This window comes from Phlebotomus papatasi, chromosome 1 (genome assembly GCF_024763615.1).
Source record: "Phlebotomus papatasi isolate M1 chromosome 1, Ppap_2.1, whole genome shotgun sequence".
Classification (NCBI taxonomy): domain Eukaryota; kingdom Metazoa; phylum Arthropoda; class Insecta; order Diptera; family Psychodidae; genus Phlebotomus; species Phlebotomus papatasi.
This window is the reverse complement of record NC_077222.1, coordinates 5,353,496-5,371,087: the sequence shown is the minus strand read 5'-3', so window position 1 is coordinate 5,371,087 and position 17,592 is coordinate 5,353,496. Positions and strand designations below refer to the sequence as shown.

The following is a 17,592-nucleotide window of genomic DNA, read 5'->3' as shown; positions in this document are numbered from 1 at the left end:
TCCATATCCCAAAGTTATATAACATTTTATTCAAAAATTAAAAGAATATTTGTACATCATTCGAAGTTTTTCTCATATTCGAGGGCGATAAAATAGCCTGTAACATTTTTTTTCTATTTTAATATTAAATGGCAGGAATGTAGCCTATTCTTAGTTATAATTGCTTCGCTAGATTCCTTGTTGTTCAAGCTCTTGAGGTAGTAATGGTTAACGATGGTGGCAGTTTTGTAGTTTCTTTTTTACCCTGTCTAAACGGTCTGAGCCGTATTTGAAGATTTTGTCTTTATGTACAGTTGATCTGAATGATCTTAAGTCTTTTTTAGTTGTTAAGGAGATTCCTGTTTACTTTGAGAGGTAATGAGGTTGTTGGTCATGTTGGAGTTGAGAAGGAAGAGAGGCGTTTGAGTTTCCGTTCTTACATTACTAATTAAGATTAAGGCTCGGATGGCTCGGACGGTTGCTCGTAGTAAGTTTCATTGCTCACTACTTCTTCATAAGAAGGCGGATCAATATCATTGTTACACGGATGCTCTGAAAATGATGATTCCAAAGTAGTATCATGCCTTGGTGGTGAATCTTCCACCGGGCACGAAGGAAGTGGTGCCGATGGAACTTCATTTTCAGTTGTTCCGTTCATTACTTCCGGTGCAAATCCTATTGGACGTTCTGATTCTCCAGTTTCTGTTGTATGAAATGCTCCAGGATCTGCACACATGTGGGGTCCGTGATTCGAGAGTGGTAAGAGGGGATTAGCTGTAAGGAATATGTCCTTAATTAGTACATAACCCTGAATGTTTTATATCTAAAAAATATGACGCACCTCTTCGAATTCGACCTGCTCGTATACGTTCTCGTTCCCGATCTTGTTCATTTTCCCGCTCTCGATCCTGTTTATGTCTAAGACAGAAAATTAAACAAAATACCAGAATGATCAAAGTGTACGACCCGACCCACAATATTATATCAGTTTTCTCCATTTGCAAATATAATGGAAAAAAATAGTGGGAAAAGCAAAAATTTCCGAGGGAAGCGCGAATTTTGTGTAAAACTGGATAAAGTTGGATAACAGCTGTTCAAGTTCAAAGATGTCATTCACATGTCAAGAATAAGAAACTATGGGAAGGTATCGCGTTTTTTATTTATAAAAAAAAAACTCTGCGCGTTATATTGCCTGTGTGTGGTTCTTTTTAACTCAGTCTTTTGTGTACAGTCCAATTTAAATGAATATCATATTTATGTGAAACGTTACATCGAAAAAGTCGAGGAAAATGACTGGCCGGGAACCAAGCCTTGCACAGGAGGCTCAAACTGAGTTATCATCTGTTGAAAAATATGAGTAAGTTGCGATAAAAATTTCAGGAACATTTTCCCTAAATTAATGCACTGATAATCTTCTCATGGTAGATTAGAGTGGATTGAACTGTGCACGGATTTGTCTCAGTGCGAATATTTGGTAAAATTGCGCGAGAAAGCCATCGAGGGGGATTTGAAGGTGTCAAAGTTCCGGAGCATTTGCTGGGCTTTGCTTTTGCGGGTATTTCAGCATGATCCAACAAATTGGCTAAAACAGAGAAGAGAGGCACGGGAAGCTTACCAGGATCTCAAAGCTCAATTCAATCATAATCCCTATCAGGGAAATGTCCCGAACAACGATGATCCCCTTTCGCAATCAAATGAAAGTGTCTGGAATCAGCACTTCTGTGACCAAGAACTCAGCAAGTTGATCCGTCAGGATGTCCAGCGAACATTTCCCGGGATTGATTTCTTCAGAAAACCTCAGATTCAGGAGATTATGACAAACATCCTCTTCTGCTATGCACGCAGCAATCCCCTCATTTGCTACCGACAGGGAATGCATGAGCTTCTAGCCCCACTTGTCTTTATCATCCACAGCGACCATCGAGTTTTATCCCATGTCAAAGACCTCGTACAATGTGTAAAGTATGACCCGTATGACCTCTAAATATTCCGATTTTCAAAATATTAATAATTTTTCAATTTATTCCAGTCATACTTTGCAGGAAATCCTTGATCCTGAATTTCTCGAAGAGGACAGCTAGTAAGTGTCTCTTAATTTTTTATTTTATTTTATTTTTTAATAAAACAGATCAGTAGGGGAAATCTGTAACAGTATGACAATGTCATATGACAAATTTACAGACAGATTTAATAATAAAGCTTCATAATTAGCTCCTTGCCGTGGCTATTCGACGTTCATTGAATTTTAATGTTTCCTGCTCTAAAATGTCATACGACTTTTATCAGACATTATAGAATCGCCCTTTAGATCACCAAAAATTTTAATTCATACTTATTATAAAATTCATTTCCTACCGGTTTCTGGGTTTTTTCCCGAACGCCAAAAAACGCCAAAATCGCGAAAAGGGAAATTTTCTGTGTCGTGGGTAATTATTCTACACATTTTCCTCCATTTCATCCTTTTCAGGATTTTGGCTTTCGGGTTTTTGGCGTTCGGGATTTTGGCTGCGTCCGAAAATTCATTTCTTACCGGCTTCTGAATTTGTTTTCGAACTTAATGACAAAACGGACTTGAAAAGCATCGAAGCTTTGCGGAATGCTCGAATTTGCGACTTAAATGCTATTAATGAGATTCTGTAGAAGAGGTCTTATTCATGAGAAAAAGTTTAGTAGGCCTAGTGAGTGTTTACGAATTTAAGGATTTTCCAAAGGGCATTTTTTTAAGTTTACCGATTCGCAACCGATTAGATATAGATAGATAGATAGATAATTTATTTCATCAACAATGTCTTAATAGCGCGTTACAATAGGATTTTTGTGAGATGTTTGTGACTGCGTCCACCGCCGTCTTAGCGTTGGTGCCCAACCTCCAGAGCAAAACGGTGGAAAAGCTCTTTCGTAGGTTGTATATGCCATGGTAAATTATTCATTAAATTTATGATAAAAAACACTTTGTAACAAAATGTTTTCACATAAAATCGTAAAGAAAAAAAAACAGGAAAAACACTGATATGTCCAACTGGCGCGATTTGAAGCATTGTGAGAGAAAAGTGAGAATGGCTAGCTCAAACTGAGCTGTGAGCCATTTGGGCATACGCCCAATTGTAGAGAGAAATGTCACTTATATATTTACAGAGAGTTCCTCAAATTTGAACATTTGGGGGGTATAGATGACATTTCTTACTCCTCAAATTTGAACAATATTTTCAAAAACGTAACGGAATTCATGTAAAATGCACTTTCCCAAATTTAAGAAAGATACTTTTAGAGAATATATCAATGTAATTTATTGTTAAATAAATGTAATTTGCTGTGGAAGTTAATATAATACGATAATATTGAGGAAATACCAGAGAAAAATGGTTCTAATTCAGACTCCACGCAAAATTTTCTACACATAACCTCAAATTTTACATTTTGAACTCAACCGTCGTTCAAATTTGAGGAGTTCAAATTTGAGGAACTCGACTGTATTATTAAAAAAAATGAAGATTAAACCAATAATTAAATTTCATTCCTGAATATTCATAAATAAATAACAAACTCAGAATTTAAAAAAAAATAGTACCGATTAATACATAAATGACAAGATCCCCCAGAAGTAATTCATTTGAGTTTCGGATATGTGGGAATTATTACCTATGAGATAATGTAAGATGGTTAAGGTTAGTGATAGTCTACCGGAAACGAGAGGGCTTCTATGCCCGGCGCAATACTTGTGTATGATAGATAGAATGGATTAGAGGTACTGCGTGGATAATATTCCGGAGACTCTGAGTTTCTTATATCTTGGATGGATATGAAAAAACTTGATTTAATAGATTTGGTGATTCGCGTGGCTTCTTCTTGATGTTTTGACTTCGAATGAATGAAATCTATGTGACATTGACTACTTCTCTTCTTCGCCGTAGCGCTGTCGTCGCTTTAAACTTGCTACAAACTTCATAGGATAAAAATTAGTTATCGGTTTATAACCGGTTCATTAGTGGCTTACCCGGCTTAGAATCGGTTCAGATTTGTCAGCGATTCCGAAACCTTTCCGAATCTTAAATATGACACCAATCGTTTGAGAAAAACGTTCCCTAATTCCTTTTAAAACTTTAACTGGATACAGTAGACTCTCACTCAATCGGCTCTTTTTCAATCTGGCGGAAAATTTTGTTGACAATTTTCACGTTTAATTATGAAGCAAATTTGCTCAAATTCGCTGTAGTTCTTCCTATTTTATCGTGATCCTTTATAATTGAACACTTTTTGTGGAATTTACAAAGGTTCTGGCGCCCAAATCTATCGATAAACCGTATGACATTTCGCCCCAAATGCCCAATTGTGAGAGCGTCTACTGTATTTCAAGGAATCATATCTATCGAGCACCAAATGCTAACAGATTACAATTTAGATGAAAACATAATGCATTTGCAGCTGAATTCTGCTAACCTTAAAACGATACTCGCGAAGCAATGCCATTTCCATATTTTTGGTTAGCACTTTTTGTTCGAGAACTGCTGACCGGTCAGCATATTTTTGCTTATCGGCTCAACAAATATATGCTGAAAACGCTGCTTTTTTCAGCTAACTGTGCTCGTTGGGTAGTTCAGTAATCAAAGTGTCTATGTGTCTATATTTATAGACCTAACCGTTCAAAAAAATACGTACTAGGCTGCAAAAAATATCCCTTTCCATTTATTCATTAACTCATTAATTTTCAACAAGTGTTGTCTGAATGTTTGAAAAGAAAATGTTAAAGTTTGGTTAAAATTAAAACATTTTTTCTATGTGGAGTCAAGGTTATGTTTCGCATAACCTCACTTTTCTCTTCGTCTTTTTTTTAGGTTATTTGAAAAAATAGGCTAAATTAGCTCAAATGTATTAAATTTAAAACCCTAAAACCGTTTTAGATTTATCTTCTGCTCCCTTTAATTAATTTACAATTTTTTAGCGCTCTCTTTGTAAAACTTATGGATAAAATGGAAAAATATTATAAAATTACTGGAATGGTTCCAGATCCCACGGGACACTTGCCCACTGTTCCTAGTGTAAGTAGTCGATTTATTTATGGTGCTATTCCAATTGAAAAGGAAAAGGGAAATCTTTCCTGAACATTTTTTTAGTATATGGCGGTTCTCGAGTGGTTCTCTGCTTTATCGACTTTTCTTTGCGTTGGTTCTTGTCTCGACTGTTTTCCCCAGTCCTCGGTGTGTTTCAAAACCGCCAAACAGTCGTGGCAGAAAATCAACACAAAAAGAAGTCGATTATGCAGAAGCACTTGAGGACAGTCATGTGCTAAAAAGTATGTTCAGGAGATAGATTTTTCCTTGGAACAGCGCAATTAGACAAGAAATATCCGTGAAAGTATGCATGAAGATTCGCTATATTTTCCACTTAGACTTCATCAGGACATCCCAAAGATACTGCAAGTGGGGAGATTGAAAAATACGTAAAATCCCTCCAGGACAACATTCTCGCCAGGCACGATATTCAGTTGCAGGATCACATGATTAAACTGGAAGTGCCTCTATCAATCCTCGCCATTCGCTGGTTCCGTGTCCTCTACGGACGGGAATTTTCCTTTATGGATGTCTTGATCCTCTGGGATGCAATTTTTGCCTCTGGCAATGATTTGGAACTTATTCCCTATGTCGCTGCCACAATCCTCATTAGTGTCCGTGATGTTATATTGACCGCTGACTATTCCACTGTAATCAATACTCTTATGAAGTATCCCAATCCTGTGGATATCGGTCTCATGGTGAAATATTCTCTGCACATGATGCGTCCGGAGAAGTATTTGAGACCCAGTGGAGTGTTTATTTACGTACCTCCGCGGTATATTAAGCAAATATCATTGGATACTCCTCGATCCCTGAATCTGGTCAAGAACAATGTGTTCTTGGGACGTACTCGGAGGGAGAGTGATAGAATTGAGAGATATAGGACATCCTCCCTCTCGAGGATTCACACTTCTGACTATCTGCACAATTTGGCTGTAATGAATGTGATGACTGACACGAATCTAGACTACCATGACAGTGAAGTAGTCGAGGGATATTTGGAGAATGATCCGACTGTCCTTCGGCTAGAACTTCAGCATGCCTACAGTATTATGAATATCACAAAGTGCAAACTCCTCAAGTATGCAACAGTTCTCAAGCAACATGCTCCTGGACATGGAGCTCATGAGTATTACCGTGTCCTCGATGGGATTGAGGAGCTCTGTGCTCTGCTGGAAACACGTCATACCAGCCCTATGAACATCCGACAGCCTCCTGTTGAGCCAGCGTTTGAAGCAAATGAATCTGGGCATATGAGACTACATGATCTCCATCCTCCAAATACTCTGCCTCTTGCCCGACGTCGAAAACCAAAAATGCCCGAAAGAACTGAATCAGCAAGGAATCTCAGAAGATTGGACGTCGATAGATCCTTTGAAGTTGTCCCTGCGGAGGAAACTATTACTTTCAGAGATGATTCTGGAAGCTACGAAAGACCAAATACAATCATGTCGCGAAAGGCAGCAAAGATAATTGGGGATCGAAAGTCTCTGGAAATGAGGGTTATGCAGCGACATGGTGGAATTTCTGGGGATGAAGAGTCCACAAGTTCCCAGAAAATTGTTCCACATCCCGAAAAGATCAAGCGTCCTCCAAATACTAATCCCTAATCATCAGACTATGGAGCATTCCTAGGACAATTTCTCATGTCTGTTTTTTTGTAGTTTTATGTGATATGACAGCTTCAAGTTTTTTGAAGCAATTTTTTGTACAATATAAATTGCAATGAAAATGCATTATAAAAGTTTTATTGAGAAAAATAAAGATTATTGATCAGTTTGAGAATATATTCTTGGTGTTTCAAATTGTGCTTTTGGAAATCTGTATTGGATTTGTCGTATTGGTCCTCATATATGGTAAAAAGTTTATGATACAAAGGACATTGGTCAAAAATGTGTGGTTTTTGTGGGCCAAAAAGGACGATATTCGCCAGGAGTCCTTGTAAAAACGCCTTTATTCTTTCGAAAAATTACTATTTTGACATCGAATTACTCAACGTTAGCTAAAGAGATCTTCTTGAAATTCGGTATGGGGTCAATGTATGACTTAAGCTATTTATCCATGGATACTAACCCCTCGCCCCGTCCCTCCTTCAAGTAGCCCCCATACAAAATGAGGACTTTTTCCTCTATAACTCCTCTCTGAGAAAAGATAGAAAGCTGAAACTTGGCATGGGATCAAGGTTTATGAATGAAACGCTTTTAAACCATGTATATACGTTCTTCCCCCCTCCACTCCTTCTTGTAGCCACCATGCAAAATAATGACCTTTTCCACTATAACTCCTCTGTGAAAAGAAGAAGAAATCAGAAAATTGGCATAGGATCAAGGGTAATGGAAGGCTCTTAAAAAATGTATATATACGTTTCCTCCCACCACTCCTTCCAGCAGTCCCCGTACAAAATGAGGACTTTTTCCTCTATAACTCCTCTCTGAGAAAAGATAGAAAGCTGAAACTCGGCATGGGATCAAGGTTTATGAAAGGCTATTCAGTCATATAAAATCTGATTACTATTTAAGAAGAAAATAATTAAAGCAGTTACAAAAATAAGTCAAAATATGTAATGATTCTACTGAAATCGAAGAATACTATGAGGCCATATCTCTCTCTATAACACATTAAAAGTAATAGACATACATATTATAAGATCATTAAAAGCGATTGAGAATAGTTTCTAAACTTAAAACTTTTCTTATTATTCGAAAACTTTGATAACCTGTAGCGTCCCTTGGGCTTGACTTGTGAACTTATCTATAGCGCCATTTTGTAGGATTTTTCGAGACCTTTCGATTGAGTATTCATTGATTAAATTCGGCTGATAAATCTCTGAGATAAAAGGTTTCAAGTTTTGACTTTGAGCTCTTGTGTTTCAATGTCCTTCTACGCATTTTATGTTTTCTAAAGACTATGCTTTTATGTCTACTTCGTGAATATGCAGTCATTTAATATATTTTATGTTGCAATTTATGTATTTACTTAAAAAAAAGACAGTATAAATGCGCACATTTCGTATAAAAATATCAAACTGCCCTTGAAACTGTGCATGTTTTATAGGCATAATAACAGGCAAGAGATTTATGTGTCCACCGCTGTCTTGGCGTTGGTGTCCAACCTACAACTAGTGATTCCAAACAACCGGGTTTTTAGGATTGACGGTTAACCGGTTTCAAATTTAGGATTAGATTATGGAATTTTGAGCAATTTTTCAGAACTTTAACTTTAATGTATTATTTAACACATAAATATATTCTTTTTCTCAGTTAGTTTAGAACTTATTTATTTTATTGCTTTTCCTCTTTATTTTTAAAATCCTATGCAAAAATATAAAAAAAAAGAATATTTGAAGGATAGTACCAAGATTTATCGCTACCTTATATTCGCTATAGTTTTTTTTTGTAATATCTTGTAAAAGTATTGTCAAAATTACTCTCTTTTCCAAAAAAAAAATCCATATTTTTTGATCGGGAATGGTTTCTAAAGTCATTTTTTTTATTATTCTCTACAGAAAACACATTGATGCATAATTTTTGGTATTATTATATCATGAATTCACAAATAATTTGATAGAAAAAATTCCATAGGCATTTTGAAAAAAAAAAGAAATACTATAAAAGGAAACTTTTGTTGTTTTTCACTCCATTGGTTGACAAACTAATAAATACAAGATTTTGACAGAAATTTTACAAGAATCTTGTGTAACAATCTTGGTGAATTTGAATCTAATAAGATATGTAGTTGAATTAAAATATAGCAAGATTCAATAAAAATCTCTATGAAGACATGGAGCGGTAAACATCTTGTTACTTTTCCACATAAAACAATATTTTACAAGATTGTACTAAATCGTTTACAATTATTTTCTCAGTATATAATTGATTTTTAGTCTTGTAATATTTAATATATTTTCAAGTGAAGAAATCTTGATGTAATTTCCAATAATCTTTAAGCAAATAATTCTTTCAAGAGTGGAAGAAACGTACAGAAAACCCATTGCTACTATCCTTTATATAAATTCGCCGTATTTCTTCCTATTTTATCGTGATTCTTTATAATTGAACGCTTTTTGTGGAATTTACAAAGGCTTTGATGTCCAAATCAATCGATAAACCGGATGACATTTCGCCCCAAATGCCCAATTGAGAGAGAGTCTACTGTACAACCAATTTTGACCAAGGCAAAAATATTTTAAATACAGATTCTAATTCCAAGGCCTTTGAGGTTAGAACTTGATTAATTTTATAATTATAGAACTTTTTAGATCATTCATCACTGTAAGGTAAAGACCCGAAGTTGATATCTCTTACCGCTTGACCTCTAACCCGAAAACAACAAACTTTAGGACAAAAAAATACTTCAATGGTTCATTACGGATAAATATCGATGCAACCAGATTAGGAATTTCAAGACCTTTCCAAAAAATCCAATTTTAAGCAAATCGGTTGAAAAAACGGCCCTCCAGAGTCTCCAGAGTGCTTAAACTTTGAAAAATCGATGTCAAAAATTTGTCAGTCGTCAAGTCAGTGAAAAAATCGCAAAAAGCGAATTATGCATGTGCATTAAAATATTAATTCCAATGATTGCAATAGCTGTGAATTCTTCTATCGTGTTGACTCGCGCCGGGTACCAGAGACGTCAAGTGAAAATTGTAAACAAAAGGTCAACAACACGCAAGGACGTTTTCTTTTCTCTTTTTAAAGGGTTAAAAAGGTCTTGTCATTAAAAGATAAAACAAGGAACGTGATAAATAATGTGAGTACAATTGAAATAAATTGCAAAATTCACTTGTAAACTAGTAAATATCAATATTTTTTTTAAATAATTTATTTTAGGTTATCTTCAGGAAGATTTTGTTTGAATATGGGAAGAAATTCACTTTTTCCAAGGAGATTTTGCTATAAAACTATTAAGAGACCTCAGTTTAAGGACTCTCCGCAGCAAAAGAAGCCTCAACGTGAATTCCCAAAGCAGGATGTGCCCCTGGCTAAACAAATATCTGCTCGAATTCAAGCCACGGGGCCAATAACTGTGGCGAGTTACATGAAGGAGATTCTTACGAATCCTTCTGGGGGATACTACATGTCTAAGGATGTTTTTGGTAGGGAAGGAGACTTTATAACTTCCCCAGAAGTTGGACAAATATTCGGTGAGATGGTTGCAATTTGGATATTGACAGAATGGCGCAAAATCGGTTCACCGAAGCCTCTTCAGTTAGTCGAATTGGGTCCTGGTCGAGGTACCTTGGCACAGGACATTCTTCGAGTTCTTACACAGCTTGGACTCTCCTCGCCAGATCTGTCAGTGCATCTGGTGGAGATTAGTCCTTTCATGTGTCAAGCCCAAGCCAATCGACTCTGTTTCACTCACGACGAAGTCACAGATCCTCAGTCCAAGCATCATTACGCCGGAGAAACTCTGTCAGGAGTTAAAATATTCTGGTACAGAAGCCTTGAGGATGTTCCTAGGAACTTTTCAATCTTCTACGCTCATGAGTTCTTCGACGCTCTCCCAGTTCATAAACTGGAGCGGAAGGATGGTATCTGGAAAGAAGTTCTTGTGGATTTGGATCCTGGAAAAGATGATACCTTCAGATTTGTCATGTCCAGGGCTGAAACTCCAGCTTCTAAAGTCTTTTCTCAGCTCTCAGGGCAATTCGCTGACCAGAGAGATCACATTGAATTCTCCCTGGATGCATTAAATGTGATAAATCAGATGGCAGACCGACTGGAAGAGAATGGAGGATTCAGCCTGATCATGGACTACGGGCACAATGGAGATAAATCAGATACTTTCAGAGTAAGATTTTATCTTCATTTTAAACACAAATAGCAAGTAATAAAAATTCCTGATTCCCTCAGGCATTCAGGCAGCATCAACTTCACAATCCTCTAGAGAATCCTGGACAAGCCGATCTCACTGCAGATGTGGACTTCAAACAGCTGAAATTTGCAGCTGAAAAAGGTCAGAAAGTCATCACATTCGGTCCTATTTATCAATCAGACTTCCTGCAGCGACTTGGAAGCGATGTCCGACTAAAGGTGCTCCTGGAGAATGCCAAAGGTGACCAAAAGACAGATCTAGAAACAGGATACAACCTCCTAACTCACTCAGATAAAATGGGGCATCGCTTTAAGTTTTTTGCCATATTTCCCACAGTCCTGGAGAGTATCCTTCAGAAATTTCCACTGTCGGGATTCACTCAATGACGACAATTTAGTATGTGAACAATAAATAATACTTTAATATTTAACAGCATTTACAGTTTCTTGGTAAAATAATTGTTGATGGACTTCATTTCGACTGGACTGAATTTCAGGACTGCTCCAATGGCATTCAGCATGTGCCTCTTGCTCACGTTGTCATTTGTGGCCAGAAAACTCAGTGTCACATTCTTGAGGTACTCTAAATTGGCACCTTCGCGAGATTTGCATCTTTCGAGCCTGAAAATTTATTTAACTTTTAAAATATCTGGGAAATTTTCCAGCGCCTAACTAATTTATCCAGGTTTCCCTTGATTCCTTACAGAGATCAGAAAATTAAAAAAAAATGCCACAAATCTGCGAATAATCGAAATTTATCCATCAGCATCGAAGTTAATGCTCTAGACATACTTGCAACATAAGCCGAGAGACGGCTTAACGTAATTACAATCAAAATAATGATCAGAAGGGGAATTCTGTAACGCTCTGGCAATGCCATATGACCAATTGGGTTCGAATCTTAGGAGAGCTTTTTCGAAAATGCGATTCTGTAGCCGCGACATTGCCATTTGAGTTCACGTGGCAATGTCAGAAGTCACATATTTGAAATTTCTGGCAATTCAAATGACAATGAATTTTGTTAAACAAATAAACCAACACATACTGTATTTTCATAAAAACATCAAGGGATTTCTTTTAAAATTCAATGAATTGCATTTTCGAACTCATATGATATGACAAAAAAAAACTCGAATGGCATTGTCAGGTTTCGAACTCACGCATGACAATGCCACGAAAATTACAGAATTCCCCCACAGATTATATTTCCATTAGTTTCTGACTAATCCGTCTTTTGTTTTAAACTTCGGCTTAACTCGAAGGTCTCTCCAGTACTTTAGGCTTTTCTGAGACTTGATCTACATTGAGGACAAGTTTAATGCGTTTAATACCTTAAGGCCTCTACATATTGGGAGCAATATTCGTCAAAAATTGCGTTTTTGATAAAAATTTGACGTTTCCAACTACACGGTAAAAACTTTTGGACACTGACCAAAATATTGGAATAAGTTTTCCTTGGAACAAATTTTTTTGGAATCAATTTGTACCTAGAGAAGATATTTTTTTCTTCCACAAAGTCTTCTTTACAGTTTCGTTACAAAATACAGTTACAATTTTGTTAGAGTTTTCTTTTGGAACCGTTTTGATACGGTGGAATGTCTTCAAATTTGAGTTGGTTTCTTTTTATACAAATTTGTTCCCGAAATTTGGAACAGAATTTGTTGCACTCGTCTGTTTTGTTCCCACTGTCAGGAACAAATTGGTACATTTTTTTATAACAATATTATTCCTACATCTGTAACATATTTGTTCCAAAAATTTTCGGTGTCCGTGGACGAGGTAATTTTTGGAAAGAAATTGTTACTCATTTGGGGAATCTTTTCGTTCCCATTGTCGGGAACAAATCCGTGTAAGTGATTTCGTCTTACAGTTAAGACCTATATTTCAGTCGAGGTGGATTTCGGTGGCGAAAGTTTATAAGGATCAAATAAAAATCAACTTAAGAGTGTTTTATACAGACGTGTGCATGACGAAATCATATGCAAGTGCTGGCAGCAGGACGGAAAAGGGAATCGCGAATTAAAAAAGTGAAACCATGTAGCACGAAAATTGCCGCAGATTTGGCATCCTCCTCGCTTCGTTGGTGACGGGTGACTGAGTGTGAAAGGAGAGGGATACGATTTTATACTAGACGAGCTATTTATTGGAACAAATTCTTTACTAATATTGGGTATCTTTTTGTTCCTCCTAGAAGGTACAAATTTATTCCAAAAATTTTCGGTGTCCGTGGACGAGCTATGTTTTGAAACAAATTCGTTACTAATATTGTGTATATTTTTGAGTCTCGTAAAATGAACAAGATTATGCCAAAAATTATGGTGTCCGTGGACGAGCTAATTTTTGGAACAAATATGTGCCGAAATTTTTTACCGTGTACACACTAGAAGCAATTTTCGTCAAGAATTGCCTTTTTGAAAAAAATCCGACGTTTCTGCCTACAAGGATAGGGGAAATTTTCTTTAAAAATGCATTTTTTTAAAGAAATTTCTAATAGTGTGTAGAGGCCATAATGAACAAGATGGTGAAACATCTTCACCGAATTTGACTATTTGTGATTTTCCTGTAAAGTAAGATCGAATGAGGGCAACAGCTGAAGATGAGAAATTGAAGAGTGCAAACAATATATAGCACAGAAGATTATAAGGCAGACTATCGAAAGCCTTTGTGAAGTCTAGAAGACCTAAAAATCACAAAATGGCCACTATCGATTCGATTTTGGAAGCCCAATTTCGATTGAAAGTCACGAACCAGACCATTGTCGGTCAAACTGTGGGAAATTTGTTCATATAGAAGGATTTCAAAAGCTTTTGAAAGAATAGGAAGAAGACTAATAGGCCGAAAGTCATAAGGAGATTTAGGATTCGTCGAAGTCTTGGGAGTCGGAACAACAAGTGAAAGTGGATCAAAGTTTAACCATTTTGGAGGGCCTTTTTTTCAAGCGATTTGTTCAAATTTAGAAATTTATATTGTTTTGAAAGATCTTGAAATTTCCAAACTAACTGCATAGGACTTAATCGGTCATGTCATGAGCCGGTATAATATTCGTAAATGATTTAACTTTTTCGGATTTACTTTTTTATTTTTTCAAAAGTTTGTTACTCATGCTAAAATATTGTAAAACCTACTTTTGTTAAGCAATTTCGAAATGGTTTTTTTTTTAAATAAATTTATCAATCAATTTAATCGGTAATAAAGCGGTAAGAAACCAAAAAGCATCTGAAAAGATAATACACGGATAGCTCTTTCTTTGCCTCTACGAACGATAGGGACAAAAATTGGCCAAAAATTGAAATAATTTTTCTGACAATATCAATGAATGTTAATTTTCGTTCTTCTGAAAAATATTATGTATAAGATAAAGTGACCTCGAGTCGATCGGTTCCTCGACTCGATCGATGGTCAATATTTGAATGTTTGATGGTGAATTTCTATAAAATTGTCACTGATTTGTATATATTTATGGAATAATTGACCTATTAATGTTAGATCATACGCCAAATATTAGTGCAAATATAAATAAATTGAATAAATAACTCTACCGGTAGAATTGAGGAACCGGTCGACTTGAGGGCACTTTACCTTAGTTATTATATTTTCTAGTGCCAAGACGTTTTTGCTTAAAAAAAAATTGGGAATAAAAAAAAATAATAAAAAATCATTCATGGATAAGGTAATTTGAAAATTCGTCACTATTGAGCTCAAATATTTTCTATTGTAGCAAATAGTTGGAGATTTGGAAAAAAATATCTTTGATTCCTACAACCCCCTAATTTACAATTACGTACACACATAAGGAAAAGGTAACTTTAGGTAGTCAGGAAAAATTATTTTCTTTATGGGACCCCGGTGTTCCTATCGTCCTTAAAGGGTTAAATTTATCTAGAACCGAATTAGAAGGCGTAAAAGCTCATGAACTCAGTTATTACGATTCTAATTAATTAATAAATTTTAATATTCCGTAGCATAGGTAATTGAAAAACATTGCAAAAATTGTAATTTTCTGTTTCATTGCAAAAATATTAATGGCTAGAGGATTTTTTCCATAATTTCTATTGCAAAAATTTGGAACTCTTTCTCTTTGGAAAATCGAACGGATTGAAGACAAAAAGCTTCCACAGAATTAACTCACCTATCAACATCCTCCTCCAGTTGGCTGATTTTATCAAAAAGCTCCTCTTGTATCGACACTTTGTCCTGCAGAGCTTGCCTTAGAGAACTTTCAGCGGAATGTTTGGCCTTCCTCAGGGCTGATATCTCGACATCCTTCCTGGCCAGTTCGTGCACATAATGCAGCATGTGATACTCTTCGACATTCGACGCTCCCGGTGTGGCTAGGATAGTTCCATGTGCTTTTTGATCCCCTGATCCTTGGCTGCTGGTTTCTGCTGCATCTTCTCCTGGTGGCATGAAGATGTTGAAAGAAGTTCTCAGGGCACGAATCTCATTTTCTTTCTCCTCCAGAAGAACCAGCGAACGATCTCGCTGCTTCTGCAAATGCTGCTCCAATTCAGCTATTCTCGAACGATAGTCCGCTTCAAGAGCTGCTGTAACTTCCTTCCATTTGCCTCGTTCGGCTCGAATTTCATTCACATGATCAGAAGATTTTGTCTTCAGCTCCATTTCCTGTTCATCAATATTTCTGTTGAGCACTTTAACTTTCTCCTGGAGTGTCTGAATGTGGGACTTTTGAACTTCAATGCTCTTTCGCAATTCGACATTCTCCATTTGGATGTTTTCTAGGTCTCTTCGGAGCTTCAGTTGCTCCTCCATGCACATCCCATGATCATTTGCTGCAGAAGCAAATATTCTTGATACATCGATGGGATTGGGAATTTTGGCATTTTCCACAATGAGAATCTTCTTGAGGCGGATAATTTCGTCCACGAGTTCATTGACTTTCATTGGTTTCCTCGTTTCCTGGGTGTTTTGACTGGGATTGGGATCGGGAGTATCGAATTGTGCTATTCTCTCTTTGAGTTTGTGAATGTTGTCTTGGTCCTGCTGCCTCAGCCTATCATAGCTTCCTACGGATTTTGATAGCTCAGCCAAGCGAGATTCCAAACTCGCCACGCGTTCCTCATGCAGAGCTTCGAGTTTCTTGGTTCTCTCTTCTGCCAGGATTGCTCTTTTCTGTTCACTTTTGATGGCAGCCGCATGCTGCTGTTTGAGGAAGGAAATTTCATTCTGCAGCTGCTGCAAAACCATCGCGGAATTCTCATTTCCCATCACACTATCACTTTTCTCCAACTTCTTGATCTTCTTCCTGGCAGCATCCAACTCAGAGGTCAGTTCCTTGATGGTCTTGTCGCTGTAGTTAGTCGTAGCAAATTGATTCTTCAAATCGTTTATCTGCATCTCCAGGTTCTCTTTAAGATGCCTCTCATCTGACAGTAATTTCTGAAGTTCCCTAATCATCATCATGTGGTCATTGTCATTCTTTTCCCGTTCGTGCCTCTCAACAATCAACTTAGACTTAATAGTCTCCACATCAAAGCTAGACTGAGTGCTTGCAGTTTTGAGTTTCTCCTGCATTTCCTTCAGGCTGGCATCTTTCTGCTGAATCTCTTGCCTCAGGAGTTTCTTGTCTGCCTGAAAACTTGCTTCCATCCGGGATTTTTCTGCAGACAAAGTTGCCAGAGAACTCATCAACGTGGCTATTTGCAACTGCAAATTGTCCGGCTCTGTGTCCTTAGACTGGCCATTCTCCTGCGTAGAGTCCTTCTTGCTGAGTGTTGCAAGACTCACTTCGAGGGCTTCCTTCTCCTTCAAAAGCCCCTTGTAAGCAGCAACTACATCTAAAATTTGGAATTTTTCCATAGTATTTGCAAGAAGTCCAATAGATTTTCCTACCTTTCAGACGGGTTTCATATCTGGTCAACTGTTCACGCTGTGTACTTATGATTTTTTCCAATTCTTTAGCATTTTGAGACATTTTTCTCGGGAAAATTGCCACAAAACCAAAATATTTCACTGACTCAGTGCCGCATTTAGGTAAGGTTCCCTCAGGCCATGGTGCCGGGCATCCACATTTAGGGGCCTCACATTTAAAAAATCTACCATGGTTACAATTGTCAGAAAATAAAAATTATTAACAAATAAAAAAACTGCAAATTAAATTGCTATTATAGAAGGTGCGGTAACCGGATCGTTTTCCGTAGAGTGCTACTTAAACGCTTGTTTTTAAACTGATGAAATTCTTTTTTTCTTCTTCTTTTTTGCTTCTAACTAAATCTTCTAAATCCATAGAATTATTCACTGTTTCATTAAGAAACATAATATAAAAAAAATATCAAAAATATTAAAGAAAATTTATAAAATAATGATAATACTGAAATAAGTTAGGGTTCAGTAAGTGGATCGCCTCTTCGCTAATTGGTTCAAATGGTCTTTTAATTGGATCACTCAATTTACAAGAATATTTTCGACAATTCTGAAACCATTCCGTGAGATTTTCAGCAGTAACCACAGCCCTTTTCAATGAGAAGGACTTTGGCTTGCGCATGCTGAGCTCTGGATGATGCTTGAGAAAATTCCTGGACCAAGCATCTCCAGGCCTTCCATCCGTAAAATACTTTGGAATTTTGAAAGTCTCGCAGATGATTTTGACGCTGTCCAGAATTTGTTCCTTGCCGATGGGATGCCAAACATCCGCACATCCCAGGATCCACATGACAAGTTCTTCTTTTTGTTCTTTTGTAAGCGTAGTTGGCCTGCCATTGGGGCACTCTTCCAGGTATCTGCCAGTC

The 17,592-nt window shown here is 36.9% G+C and overlaps 4 protein-coding genes across 4 annotated transcripts; 2 read left to right on the top strand and 2 right to left on the bottom strand.

Moving 5' to 3' along the window:
- On the bottom strand, positions 1 to 1,052 carry LOC129798551 (uncharacterized). The gene is made up of 2 exons (XM_055841752.1): positions 821 to 1,052; positions 1 to 753 (listed from the first exon to the last, which is right to left on the bottom strand). Exons 1-2 carry the CDS (start codon positions 975 to 977, stop codon positions 434 to 436), a joined length of 477 nt encoding a protein of 158 aa, XP_055697727.1. The 5' UTR covers positions 978 to 1,052; the 3' UTR covers positions 1 to 433.
- A 24-nt stretch (positions 1,053 to 1,076) lies between these two features.
- On the top strand, positions 1,077 to 6,819 carry LOC129798550 (TBC1 domain family member 5). The gene is made up of 5 exons (XM_055841751.1): positions 1,077 to 1,336; positions 1,405 to 1,941; positions 2,009 to 2,059; positions 4,919 to 5,015; positions 5,366 to 6,819. The coding sequence occupies exons 1-5, from the start codon at positions 1,269 to 1,271 to the stop codon at positions 6,638 to 6,640; spliced, it is 2,028 nt and encodes a 675-aa protein (XP_055697726.1). The 5' UTR covers positions 1,077 to 1,268; the 3' UTR covers positions 6,641 to 6,819.
- Positions 6,820 to 9,639: 2,820 nt separating this feature from the next.
- LOC129798547 (protein arginine methyltransferase NDUFAF7 homolog, mitochondrial) lies at positions 9,640 to 11,277 on the top strand. Its single transcript, XM_055841748.1, has 3 exons — positions 9,640 to 9,779; positions 9,860 to 10,823; positions 10,886 to 11,277. Coding segments are annotated over exons 1-3 (1,314 nt in total). The 5' UTR covers positions 9,640 to 9,777; the 3' UTR covers positions 11,234 to 11,277.
- Positions 11,247 to 16,850, bottom strand: LOC129798546 (GRIP and coiled-coil domain-containing protein 1). Its single transcript, XM_055841747.1, has 3 exons — positions 16,697 to 16,850; positions 14,976 to 16,641; positions 11,247 to 11,467 (listed from the first exon to the last, which is right to left on the bottom strand). The coding sequence occupies exons 1-3, from the start codon at positions 16,776 to 16,778 to the stop codon at positions 11,284 to 11,286; spliced, it is 1,932 nt and encodes a 643-aa protein (XP_055697722.1). The 5' UTR covers positions 16,779 to 16,850; the 3' UTR covers positions 11,247 to 11,283.
- Between the last annotated feature and the right edge of the window lie 742 nt (positions 16,851 to 17,592).